We start from the raw sequence: 13,069 nt of genomic DNA, 5'->3' as shown, positions 1-13,069 counted from the left end.
GAGGGACACTTTCGTTTTGCTGCACTGCTTTAGTGATAGAGATTGTTTCTGAAAGCTCATGGAGTGCAGTTCACTGTAGGCATAATGTCCTTGTACACTAACAGAGTGGGACGCCCTTTTTTCAGCCACAAAAAAAGGTCGATGGATTCCTCCCTGCATGTGGGATGGGACCCGGGTCGCCCCTCCATCCCATGAAGGTTACCTTTACCTGCAGAGGGAGCTGAGGCCGACTTCTCACGAGGTGTATTTGTATTGTACAACTGTACTTTTGATGCCAATGGTAGCTACCGCGTTCGTCTTCTCGAAGTCGAAATATCAATCCTGACGTTTTGCCACGAGTAGGACACTTTTGGGTATCACTTATCAACCCAGTTGGCGGCGTTTCTTATCTCCACGATTCTGGATTTTTACCCAAAAGGAGAGGAGAACTGGTTTTCGGCAGGAAAAAACCACGCCATCTGGGTACCTTCTTCCAACCCTACTAGGCCACTGACCATCCCTTCCGATCGAGTAGAAAAATGTCCTTTCCTTTTCCTTTTAAGTCAAGATTTCGGATAAGATAATTTAAGAGAAATCCAAAGTTGTATTCTCTGAGGCTTTTTGTCAGATAGAGCATGTGGGAGTGCCTTTGCCATCTCCTCAAGGAGCCAATTCGTTGTTTGCAGATGGGGACCGCCAGCTCCATCGCAAAACCCATCCAGTTGCTTCTGAGTCTGTGTTGTTTTAAACTTTAAAAAGGAAAACGAATCAATGGCTGCGTAGTGCCGTTCACGTGAACAGAGTGATGCAGATGTTCAAACGTTTGTTAAATAACTCGGGAATGTTGCTAGATAACCTTTTAATATTGTTTAAGCTGTAACATGGCTGCCCAGCAATTCCATGACTGCTCTGTCGCCATAAGAATCACTCCACGGCCTTCGCCACTTCGACTGTACCATCCACGGACCCTCAAGTTTGATCTCTTCATCAGCCTATTAGCAGCTTAATATCCTGTCATTAACCAAAGACTCTGGTAATGGAGCTTGAACTGGTATGCGAGGCTGGGAAGTTGGAATTCTCACACACAACATCTGCTTCGCTTCTCTTGAGTGCAGCCTCTCATGGCATCGCTTGAAGGGACTAATCTGATAAGACTTTACAGCTAACAGTGAAGCAATGAAAAGGGTAACCCTCCCATCATCTTGACATGTCTTCTCCAAAGGAGGCAGGATGATGCAGATTGTTTACAAAGACGAACAAATAATAAACAAATTAGTAATACAATAACCGAAATCCCATTTGGGCATGTGAGCTTGCAGCCGATTGCATCAGACGATTGATAATAATGGAGGATCCTGGTCATTGTTTGCTAGCAGAACCCTTTCAAACATGTGCGAACAGGGAGGCTTTCAGAAACCGAGATATAAGATTCTTAGCAGTCTCCAACATTTTTGTTTAGAAAAACCTCCCATATTCTTTAGCTTTATCACTCGCTTCCATGTTTTCAAGAGGAGGACATCGGAAACGGAAACAGAGCTTCAATTGGTTCAAGGGGAAGATTTCAATGGACCGTATCTTTGCTTAAAATTTTTCATTGCTTGTAAGTGATGAATAAGGACAAGTGACCATCACGCTCATGATTCATGAAAGAATGGAATCTGCCGTTGAGAGTGAGGCCTAGCCCTATGTTCTGGCCCTATGAAACTCGAAGCACAGCCTAGATAGTAATTTAACATAAAAACCCATTTGACAGTGAATACAAAGGCAAAGATAAATGGTTTTATACGTTTGATGACTCCTGTGAACGGTAATTACCTTTTACTCATGTATCGTTAATACTCTGTGCCAATAACCCATGAAAGTGATTTGATATTTCAGTTTGATCATGAATAATAGGTATTATAGGTTGCAAATGGATAGGATTACATGATGAGTGTTATCGGTAGGATTATATGATAACTGTTATCTTTGATGTTACGGATAATTGTTATCCGTTATCTCTATCATGCCCCTGCAAGATGGAGTTCAGAAAGGAGAGTCCAATCTTGGACTTCAAGAAGAGGAAGCGTGACCACGGAAGCGGTTTGGTGAGAGCATCAGTTAATTAATCAGCATAGGAGACATCAGTAACCCGAAGAGTGCCACTCTAAACTTGTTCGCAAATGAAGTGGTGATCCAAAGCAACATATTTCATGCGAGAGCGAAATACTCGATTATAGCACAAATTTATAGCATCAACATTGTCACAATAAAACACTAATTTTTGTATAAGAAAAACATCAAGTTCAGTGAGAAGAGAGCAAATCCAACATATCTTATTTGTAGTGGTAGCAACATAGCAATATTCTGTCTCAGTAGAGGAGCGAGCCACAGTCCATTGATAAGGTTGCGACCTAGATAAACAAGATAAACATGAGTGAAAGTGAAATCATCCTTGTTTCCAGCCACAAAGTATAACAAGGCTAAGAACAATACGAATAGTGATAGGTTTGACAATGGGACTAAAGTGTCATGATAATCAATCCCAGGGCATGGATGAAACCCATTGGCAAATAAGTTAGCCTTGTACCCGTCAATAGAGTCATCAGATAAATATTTAGTACCAAAAATCCATTTTCAAGTAACTAGATTCTGCGATGTATTTGAGGGAATAAGTTCATATGTTCCATTCGGAACAAGATCATCATACTCATCAAACATAGCCTGATGCCATTTGGGATCAATGAGAATTTGAGTTGCAATTGTTGGTTCATGATTGGCAAATGTAGGAAGCTAGGCAGTGAGGTATAATTTTTTAATGGGCTTGTGAATGTTGTTCTTGGATTTGGTGACAATAACACATGGAATGGAGGAAGCAGGTAAGGATGATGGGTGTGGGTTGGCCCGTGATGGAGATGGTTGACTAGGGTTAGGTATTAAAGAGGGAGGTTAGGTGTGAGGTTTTGAATGGAGCTTGCAAAGGGTGCAGGTATCAAAGCAGTGGTTGAGTAGGTAGACAGTTGATGAGATAGACAACAGTGGATAAAGCATATGACCAGTAATATAGAGGAATGGAGGCATAAGAAAGAAGAGACAGGTGTGTTCCGACAATATGGCGATGTCGTCATTCGGAATACCCATTGTGTTCAGGTGTGTGGTGGGGAGATGAGATGAGAAAAGTTATTGGTAGCCTAAAAGGTAGACATTGCTTTTATATTTCTCCCATTATCAGATTAGAGTGTTTTGATCCGTTTACCAAAGAAGATTTCAACAAGAGATTTAAACCAAATAAATACATCAAACACTTGTCATTTTTGTTTGAGAGGGTAAAACCAGATATACTGAGTAAAGTGGTGGACAAAATAACAAAATATTCAAATTTATCAATATAGTAAATAAGAGAGCTCTAGACATATGAGAAAATAATGTCAAGAGGGGAAGAAGAGAGAAGAGATGAGGGGAGGAATGGTAAGTTGTGACTCTTATTACATTGTAATTAAAAGTAAAATTAAGAGGATACAATAAATCAAATTGAAAAGTAAAAAAAATGTGCCTTAGAATTGGAGAGGATGGATGACCTATGCATTGATGTCATATAGATGTAGTGGTTTTGAGACTGGAAAATGCTACGAACGGTGAAGACTGGGCTGAAGACGATGCCTCTCGTACACACTATTCTTAGTTTGACCCTGCAAAATTGTTGCCCCTGTGCAAAGATCCTTCAGAAGAAAAGAAGCAGGTAAAAATTCAATTGAAGTGTGATTAGATTGACAGAACTGAGAGATAAAAATAAGATTCTTTTACATGGTAGGAGTGCAAATAATATTATTTAAGAAAAATATGCGGGAGGGTGTAGAGATATAATTGAAACTAGTATGAGTAATAGGGAGACCCGTGCCATCACCAATCACAATGTGCCACCATAAAAAATGTGAATAGAGAGATTACTTAAGTCAGATATAACATGGTGCGATGCGCCTCTATCCAAGAACCAAGTAGAATCAATAGAAGAGGTGGTGGTTGCAAGATATGATCATGGTTGCCATTGTGATGAAGGGCATGGCTGCAATTGAGTTGGGTGAGGAGTTGGCGGTGGTGATTTTTGTGGATACATTGGACGAAAAATAGGACATTGTAGAACATTGTGTCTTTGTGCATGACACCACTGGCGGTGTCCAAAGTAGGTTCAGGGTCGAGGTCAGCCGTCAACCATGAGCACAAACTTGAATGACAAGGAAAAAACAAGCTCTTGCTGACGAGTTGGAATATCGTCGAAGTAGAATTGAGGGCAGGGTACTCTTTTTTTTCTTTTTTTCCTTTCTCGTGCAAGAGTCACATGTATATGAGAATTGTTCTTCCCAACCTTCTCTTTAATAAAAAAATTAGATTAAACTAATGGTTGACGACATGAAATGGGAAGGCGAAGAGTGGAGAAAGGTACCAGATACCAGCAATGGCATCAAGGAAGGACAACCCTCGATAGCGCAGCTTTGGCGATGGCAGAGAGGAGAGAGACGAGGTAGATGGTCTCCTGTCCAAGCCAGCTTTTCGTTTCTTCACCGATAATGCGCGAAATTCAATGGTCTCCAATGTCGCCCACTTTGAATTCAACGTAGCCGACTTGTGGAACTCCGACGACAGTCGCACCGGGTTCAAAAGGTTGATACCCAATTCCCGAATTTTGAAGAAATCAACAAAGAGGAAGGACGACCCTTGGTGGCACAGCTTTGGTGACGGGAGAGAGGAGGGAGGCAAGGGTTAATACAGTTCATCAAAGGCGACATAGATGATCAACGATGGATGCGCTGCCACGATGACGACAAGGAAGGATGGCCCTTAGTGGCGTCGCTATGGCGATGGCAGAGATGAGAGAAACACGCGTTGTTTGATGCTTGGGAAAGATGTTTGGCATGGAAGAGATGGTGGTGTCATAGAAGAATGAATTGGATCGATCAAAGGGAGAAGACGTTGACGTTGCCCTCTCTGATACTGTGTAGAGAATACAATATCTAGCCATGTTTTATATTCATGAATCATAGGTATTTATAGGTTACAAATCGATATGATTACATGATAAGTGTTATCTTTGAGATTACGGATAATTGTTATTTGTTATCTCTATCATCCTATTTCCTCTCAAAGTGAAAATGCGAAAAGAGCCAAAGGATGCCATGAATTTTCTGTTAACCAAGATTTGACAAAAGGAATTGACATTGACTGGATTTACTAGCATTCAGGAAAGAATACATTTTAGAACCTGTTTGGGAATGGATTGACACCCAAACATGACATGATCCATCGTATTTGGAAGAGGTAGCTAGCAAGATGCTGAATCCATGAACATGGAGCAGCTGAAGCTACTCCTGAACTTGAGAATTTCATTTGTCGATATCAATTTTAAAAGTTTACAGCAAAGCAATAATCTCACACGCATGATGCAACAGCTGATGACACTATAGGTCTTAATATTGATATTGCCCTACTGAAAAAGCACCATCTTCTCCGCCCGCTTCATTCTTCTGCATCTGTTGAAGCATACACGAAACAATCCCTCCCAGAACTACAAGCAGGTCTCCTTGGTGGGAGCTGTTGATGAGGGGTTCGCTGTCAACATATTCAAACCATCTTTCAGTTCAAACAAGTCTCCACACAAAACCCACCCAAATTATTACAGATTTGGAGTTCTAAACAGTGAATTCGAAATATATCGGAAACATATCGGACCTGCAGCTTTGGGCGTAAGGACTCCACCATGGTTTTGGATTCCTGTCCCACGCTGGCTCCTTGCTGTAATCCTCGAAAATGGGAGCATGATTGGATGAATTAATGGTAACGAATTGCAGTGATAGCTACTGAAGCGATGGAGTTGTTTGTTGAGGGTTGTTTACCTTTCCTAAAGCCCAGTCAGCGGAGTCGAAGAAAGCTCGTTCATTATCCTGAAAACCATTTGTTTGAGTTTAATATGTCAAAAAGTTTGGCGATATGTTGAAGAAATTCTCATTTTGTTTACCTTGGAGATCAATGGCTTCTTCTTCCGCACAAGTCCTCCGTATTTCTTTCCGAATATGGATCCCTGCTCGCATACGCCAAATGGAGGTTAATTCGGTTCATCGTCCATCTAGCTTTGGCGTGATAGGGAGGAAAAAATTAAATTTGCTTGGAAAATGATTAAAGCTATCAAAGAATCAAGCAATGGGCAGTGATGGAGGGAATAAACAGTGCCGCATTGCAGTGTTTACAGGTCTTGAATTTAGGCTCTCTCGCTTCTATAGATTCTATCCTTCAAAATGTTCAAGAAGGTTCAGGAAAACTGATTTCTGTTCTTCAAAACAGCCTATACGCGGCATGGATAGAGGACAGAGAAAATCGAAAGAAGCATCTCAATGAAGGAAGGAACAGCGGAAGATTATCTCTTACCTCCTCCTGAGAAACCAGTTCTTCCTCTCTGCCACAGCCCGCCATCTCCTGCTCTTCGACAATGTCTGAACACGAGAGAAACATAATAAGCAGACGAACGAAGAGAGATTTTTCAGTCAAGTCACCCACTCACCACCTACAACGATGGCTACAATTTTCAATCCTGCATTACTTATATAAAATGTGATTGGTTAAATTCAGATGAGCGCGCAGGAGAAGCAAGAAACAGAAAAATAAACCTAATTTAGCTAGCAGGAAGGACAAAATTCTACATTCCGGCGAGTCAAATAAGTCCGTGAAAGAAGAAAAACCCAAGCAACAGAGAAGAAGAAGAACTTACCTTCACTTCAAAGAGAGAGAAAGAGACTGAGAGAGAGACGAAGGATGGGCGGACTCGCAAGAGAGAAGAAGAACAGAGGAGCAGAGTTAAATGAAAGAAAACCAGAGGAATATGTGCTTTGGAAAGAAGGAGAGGTTAGGGTTTGGTTGAGTGTTGAGGGAGAGAAGATGAGAATATTCATCCATGCATTGGAAACTCAATTTCAATCCATCTCAGAAGCGTATGTATGGCGTTGTTCTGCAGTTAGGATATCGCCATCCCAAACTGCTACGGTCCATGTCTATTATCCAATTACGCTATTAACATACTCCTCCTCGTGCTCCTATACGTCGGCAGCCGACACCACCTTACCCCTCTTCTCTGTCTGTCTCTCTTAAAATCTAAGAATGGAACCGCTTCCACGTAGCTGGGCCATGTTACTTTATCCTAACCTGGTCAGTGAATCAGAAGAACAGAGGGGATCCATGGACGTTATCCCTGAGTTTTGCTTGCTTTTTGTTATCTGTAAACAGTAAAAGAAGAAAAATCTTCACTCGCCCTGATTAGATTATAGTGGTCCTTTCCGAGATAGGAGGATCGTCAAGACTTGGAAATTTTGACCCAGAGGAGGGATTGAAAGTCTCTCTTTCAGTTGCGCATCACCAGTTTGTGGAAACGTTCATGTGACCGCGATTGGGTATGATGATGTTGTTATAGTAACTGCTCTTGCTGAAAGAAGGTTATTTGAGATATTCACGCTAGACATTTGTGTTCCGTCCGATTCTCCCAGACCTTCCTGGAAAACAGGTGATAGAAATCTCAGCAGTTTGTTTTTTTTTTTTTTTTGTTTGTTTGTTTGGGTTTGTGGAAGATTATGCCCAGAAACGGCGTTATATCTGTAATCTTTTTGCGAATCATAACGATGATGAGATCGTAAAGCATCATCAAGTTTTGCTTTTCAGAAGCTCAACTGCTAGACATTGCCTCACCAGAAAGAATCGAGTAAAGATCAAAGAATATCATATTTGGTTATAATGTAAGAAGCAAGCCCTTGGCGTTATTCAACGTTTAGTTATGAAACTCTTTCTGTGCTGTCAATGGTTGACATTGATGACATCGTTGAAAAGGGAGATACAGGAAGGGAAAAAAACACAGAAGGCAGTTTATTGATAGAAACGTTTGTAGATTTACAGTAGAGATCAGAGACCTTCGTCTCTAACCCACTTGTTGAATGAAAAAGCTTGTATACAACAATAGACAGCCAACCTCCTTTTTCTTTTCGGAGCGACAATGATCGAGCTGCGATACATGAAATTGATTTGTTTTCAATTTTCAATACCCTGTCTTCTTCTGAAACCAAAATGACTGTAACTCGACACCTACTTCTAACGAACCCAGACTCTTTCTTTCAAATTCTGCTACTATAATCTTCTATAGTATTCATATTCCTTTTGTAATTTTTTGATTACTTTGAGCTGTTGAAAGCTTGACACTTCGTGTCATTTGTTCTTTCTTCTTCTCAAAAAATCAAAAAATTTAATGGTGATAGATGTGCCCGCTGTATTCCAAGAAGGGCGTGGGCGTACCCGTCTTCTCTCACGGTTCTATGATCCGATCTCCAATCGAGCGGTTTCCGCTTGAAGGGAGACAGTGTGGGTAAGATCTCCGATATGAAGCTGGTGCTCCCCTATCGGAATCCGGCGATTGCCATGGTTATCCACCACGCCGAGGTCCTTACAGACATGTACCCCCACCGCGACCCTCGTCTGAGACTTCGCCGGAACGTACAACTTGTGGAAACCCACCAATTGCTTCTGTGGGGCCCAGTCGCCCATCGGTGGGCTCGAGTAGACGAGCAGAGTGTGGGCCCCATCCATGTCACCGACGTTTCTTACGTCCACGTTGACCCCGAGGTGGAGACCCGTGCACTTGGCGTGGGTGACCTTCACTGCCTTGGCGGAGAAGGTGGAGTTTTGGGAAGCGAAGTGGCGGCCGTCGAGAGGGACGGAGAAGGTGGTTGGAGGAGCTTCGGCGAGGGAGTGCACGAAGCGGGAGTAGCTCAATCCGTGCCCAAATGGGTACACAACTGGACCTTTGTAGAACCTGTAGGTTCTACCTGGGTAACCTGTAGATGGGTCAGCTCTCATCGCCATGTTTGTCATCGGAACCTTCTTCACATAATCCTGCGGATACCATGTCATAGGCAACTTCCCACCTGCATGGCGTTCTCGTGTTAGAAATTAGAATAGCTCGTTTCGGATCGTTTCGCGAAACCCTTTGATTTTGAAATTGATGATCAGTGAGAACATACCGGGATTGTGTGCGCCGAAAATAACATCGGCAATGGCTTGTCCTCCGGCTTGGCCAGGGTATCCTACCCAAAGAATGGAAGGGACCCTGGGGTCATTTTTAGAGACGGTGATATCGATGGGACCGCCGGACATGATGACCAACACGGTGGGACCTCTGGAAGCCATGGCAACTTTGTCGACGAGCTCCTTCTGGCGACCTGGGAGGAGAAGGCTCTCTCTGTCCTTGAACTCCGCCTCTTTCGACTGGTCCAGACCCACCACTAAGATTGTAGCGTCAGCCTGCCTTGCAGCGGCCACCGCCGCTTCAATGGGCTGCTCACCACTGCACGTTATTCCGTTGCATCCCCGCTGGTGGGTCGTCTTAACGTAGGACCCAATACCCTGAAGAGGCGTTGTATATCGACATGCCACTCCTGAAGCCCAACCCAAGAAAAGATTAGAAATATTGGCCCATTCAAATTGAAAAATATTGAGCCCAATAGAAGAGAGAAATTGCCGCCATTTTTTCATACGTTTTGACGAGAGTAGAACTCACCAGCGTAGTTGCCGATCATGGTCACGGTGACATCGGAGTTGGGACCGATAACGGCGACGGAACGGAAGCGATTCCGGTCAAGTGGCAGCACCTGTCTGTCATTCTTCAACAAGACGATACCTTGGCGAGCAGCTTCTAGGGCCAGCCTCTGATGATCCGGGCTGCAAACATGCTCAGGTCCCAGGTGTCCAAATGGCTGATTGGCCGGCTCCCCGTCGAACATACCCAGCCTCATCTGCACCGTGAGGGTGTAGGCAAGCGGAAGGTCCACGTCCACCTCCTTCAACCTCCCTTGCTCCACTGCCGCTTGCGTGTGCAACGCCAGGAACGGCCCACAGTCCAAGTCCAAACCTGCAGCACCATAACCAACCCATTACATCTTTCTCGCGTTTCCACACCCCCTCCCCCACCCCCACCTCCCATTATTTCCTCAAAAATACGAGCAGTAAGAGGCAATGGAAACCAAGCACTTGCCTGCTTTGATTGCATCCGCCGCCGCCTCTTCAGGCGTCGCTGTATAGTGTTGAGTGTCGTAATAAACCCCGACCGAATCGCAATCCGAAACAATATACCTGCAGTGTACAAGAAGCTAATTAAGCTCAGCAGAGAGGCTGTTCAAAGTTTCTAGTTCCAAAGCGAGGGTGCCTCACCCATTGAGACCCCAGGCCCCACGAATGGTGTTCTTCAGGAGCTCCGGGTCGGCGCACGTTGGAACTCCATTGACCTGATTGTAAGAGCACATAACACTGGCGACCTTGCCTTCCACGACGCACGCTTTGAATGGCACATTGTATGTGTCTTCCAGGTCCTGCTTGCTCACCTGCTCCCATCAACCTCTCCCCATGTTAGAATCCTCGCGAAAACGACACACCAGAAAAAAAATTCACAAGTATGAACAAAAGAGACTCAGGCGAGATCAAGAAGCAAAGAATGATGCCAAATCGCCTAATGGCCGACAGGTCTGGAAAAGGGAAATATTCCACCTAGTGCTGATTAACCTTTTTGGTTTTATTAAGATAATGAAAATTTTGGACTTGAAGCCGCCCCCTCCCGCATTAGCATCATCGGATTCTTCTCCGCAGCTTTTATTTACTTTTTTTCTATAAGCGTTCGTTTCCTTACGGAGGTAATACGGTGGTGGACAGAGAATTATTTTGACAAAATAGGAGTCCAACGTTGCCTTACCCCATCTCCTTACGCTTCATTGACAGCGATCACTGAACTGCTTTCCTTATTTTAATAACCAGATACTGCTATTGAATGGGATCACGGGAGCACCACATTAGCGAGTCGTCACTGCTTGACCCCGTTTAAAGGACAATTACGTACCTTGGCGTTGAAATGAAACCGATCGACGCCGTTCCAGTTGTCAAGGTCGTAGGCGGTGTAGTGCTTGCAACAAGCCGCTACTTTGAGCCGGAGACCGCCCGGGCCGTAAGGCTGTTGCAGGCCTCTCACGTACCTCGCTGCGTATTTAGAGGCTAGCACCGGGTCCTCGCCGGGAGTTTCCTGCCCCCGGCCCCATCTCGGGTCCCTGTATATGTTCACGTTGGGGCTCCAGTAGGTCAGTCCCGCCGTGCCTCCGTTGTACATCGCCCGAGCTTCATCGGAGACCACCTGCCAAGTAATGGAGAACAATTCACGTTAGTCTCTTAGCGACAAAAAACTGCCGCTGCTGACTGCTGACTGCTGCTCTCTTTCTTCCTTCAAAGGCGGCCGGAATAGAAGAGAAGAAAGAAGAGGATACGTGGGCCTAACAGTCTTTTCGTACCAACACGAGCCTGAGATGATAGTCACGTGAGACTGAATCTAGCGTTGGAGCAAGAGTAAACATCATGCCTAGGAATGCACGAGAGAGACAGTGGCCCCACACATCATGAGCCCTGACAACTAGGTTAAATGGACAGCTGAGATTCTTGTTTAGTTAAGATCTACGGGAAGTGGAGCCCGTGATGTGGGACCATAAGGAATATGTGAGATCGTACCATTGGAGGATCTGAACACTGACGCTGAAACTTTTAGTAAAAGACCAAAATACCCATACGAGAAAAAAAAATGCAAAAATCACAGAATATGTCTGATATCTGATGAAACAGTATCACTAAGGAGAAAGATTGTCAACCAGAGTCGCCTTCATGAGTAAAGGAGTCTTTATCTTCAACCTTTTCTTTTTTTCTTTTTCCTTTTTCTACTCAATTAAATACCCATAGAGAGAATTTCTTACTCGTCCGATCTCTTCCCAGAGAGATTCGTTGAAGGATGCGGCGGTGAGGATGACTTGCGGGAAGCTTGTGGCTGCGGGAAAATTGCCGCCGAATTTAGTGCCGGGGCCGATGTTGGAGACGCCGTGGAGCGCCTCCGACCACCACTCGTATCCCTGGATCCCAAGCCGAGGCACCGGAGCTGCGTTGTTGACAAGGAGACGGATTTTCTCCCCTAAGGTGAGCCTCCCGATGAGATCCTGAACCCGTTTGTGGATGGGAATGGTTGTTCGGCAAAAGGGGAAGTTTCTGGCATTCCCAACGCAAGCGAATGCTGGACGGGACGTCGAAAGGGGGAGGCAAGAGCAGATAAGAGAAACAAGGAGAAAGAGAGACAAGGAGACATATTGGGAAGCCATACGGTGGGAGAGCTTTGGGTGGAAGGAAAAGGAGTGAAGAGCGCTTAAATAGACGAGGGAAAGAGAAGAGGAAGAGACTGGATTGGTTCTCCACGTCGGATATGGCTGTTGAATAGACGCAAAAGTTCGGATTGCAACAATGAAACAGTGAGACAAGGAAAAGAGAGCGAGATAACAGAGACAACTACGATCAGTCGAATCGCTGAAACTACCATTTTAGATATTTTAAAAGAAAGAAATCGAAGAACAGTGTTTGCTAGTTACTGGTTACAAGGCCAGGAGGTTTCAGTTTTTCAGTCATTCAGACTGGAGACCTCTTCTGTTAGTCGCTTAGAGCTCACGAGAGAGATAGAGAGAGGAAACAACAAAAGAACCCTCTCTACGGCCATTTTTAACGAAGATACCATTGCAAACCAACCAGATTACCAGACGTGAGCAATCCATTCCTTCTTTACTAATCTCGGAAGGAATTAATGATTAATTAACTATTTATTATGGGCCTTAAATTGTGGTTTACTTGTCATCTCAGGAGATTCGTTGAGTGCGTCAGCTCCAGTAACTAACGGCCTTTTTTAGGTTTATCGACGGGTGGGTCCATTGGGTGGCTGGTGACTGGACGATGTTCCTTTCCCCACTTGATGGGCCCGCACCGATGCCGGCCATGACACGGAACTGATCTCTCGTAGGTGGCAGTTTAGTTATTATGGTGAAGAACCGAGGGTAAGATGGGAATGGGGAGAGTACACATTGCGGGTTCTCCAAGGGAGGAGTCTCGTCTACCCCCGTGTGTTTTTTCTGTTTCGCTATCACGGTGGAATATTGGTCTGTAGCGACGTAAATGAGGGTGCTGTGTAAGGGTAGAAATGGAAAATGAGGAATTGATGGAAACCGAAAGAGAGGGAGAAGGG

The 13,069-nt window shown here is 44.4% G+C and overlaps 2 protein-coding genes across 2 annotated transcripts; both read right to left on the bottom strand.

Moving 5' to 3' along the window:
* Positions 1–5,141: 5,141 nt before the first annotated feature.
* On the bottom strand, positions 5,142–6,947 carry LOC137957165 (uncharacterized). The gene is made up of 6 exons (XM_068804898.1): positions 6,716–6,947; positions 6,376–6,440; positions 5,969–6,031; positions 5,847–5,894; positions 5,683–5,745; positions 5,142–5,562 (listed from the first exon to the last, which is right to left on the bottom strand). Exons 2-6 carry the CDS (start codon positions 6,418–6,420, stop codon positions 5,470–5,472), a joined length of 312 nt encoding a protein of 103 aa, XP_068660999.1. The 5' UTR covers positions 6,421–6,440; positions 6,716–6,947; the 3' UTR covers positions 5,142–5,469.
* Positions 6,948–7,836: 889 nt separating this feature from the next.
* LOC137955436 (probable beta-D-xylosidase 2) lies at positions 7,837–12,163 on the bottom strand. Its single transcript, XM_068802374.1, has 7 exons — positions 11,766–12,163; positions 10,871–11,158; positions 10,192–10,361; positions 10,016–10,113; positions 9,542–9,892; positions 9,006–9,419; positions 7,837–8,909 (listed from the first exon to the last, which is right to left on the bottom strand). The coding sequence occupies exons 1-7, from the start codon at positions 12,159–12,161 to the stop codon at positions 8,299–8,301; spliced, it is 2,328 nt and encodes a 775-aa protein (XP_068658475.1). The 5' UTR covers positions 12,162–12,163; the 3' UTR covers positions 7,837–8,298.
* Between the last annotated feature and the right edge of the window lie 906 nt (positions 12,164–13,069).

The sequence above is a fragment of the Aristolochia californica genome, unplaced genomic scaffold (assembly GCF_029961685.1).
Source record: "Aristolochia californica isolate CCGP_79_NKW_82.1479 unplaced genomic scaffold, dmAriCali1.0.hap1 SCAF_2, whole genome shotgun sequence".
Lineage (NCBI taxonomy): Eukaryota > Viridiplantae > Streptophyta > Magnoliopsida > Piperales > Aristolochiaceae > Aristolochia > Aristolochia californica.
This window is presented reverse-complemented; position numbering and strand designations above follow the sequence as displayed.

What these genes read in the sequence shown, in the direction of transcription:
- LOC137955436 (XM_068802374.1), bottom strand. Translation starts at nt 12,161, where the DNA reads ATGGCTTCCCAATATGTCTCCTTGTCTCTCTTTCTCCTTGTTTCTCTT. An exon ending in GGGGCCTGGGGTCTCAATGG is followed by an intron (nt 10,114 to 10,191) that starts GTGAGGCACCCT and finishes TGTACACTGCAG; the next exon opens with GTATATTGTTTCGGATTGCG. An exon ending in TTTCGGCGCACACAATCCCG is followed by an intron (nt 8,910 to 9,005) that starts GTATGTTCTCAC and finishes AACGCCATGCAG; the next exon opens with GTGGGAAGTTGCCTATGACA.
- LOC137957165 (XM_068804898.1), bottom strand. Translation starts at nt 6,420, where the DNA reads ATGGCGGGCTGTGGCAGAGAGGAAGAACTGGTTTCTCAGGAGGAG. An exon ending in AACTGGTTTCTCAGGAGGAG is followed by an intron (nt 6,032 to 6,375) that starts GTAAGAGATAAT and finishes GTATGCGAGCAG; the next exon opens with GGATCCATATTCGGAAAGAA. An exon ending in CTGACTGGGCTTTAGGAAAG is followed by an intron (nt 5,746 to 5,846) that starts GTAAACAACCCT and finishes CGAGGATTACAG; the next exon opens with CAAGGAGCCAGCGTGGGACA.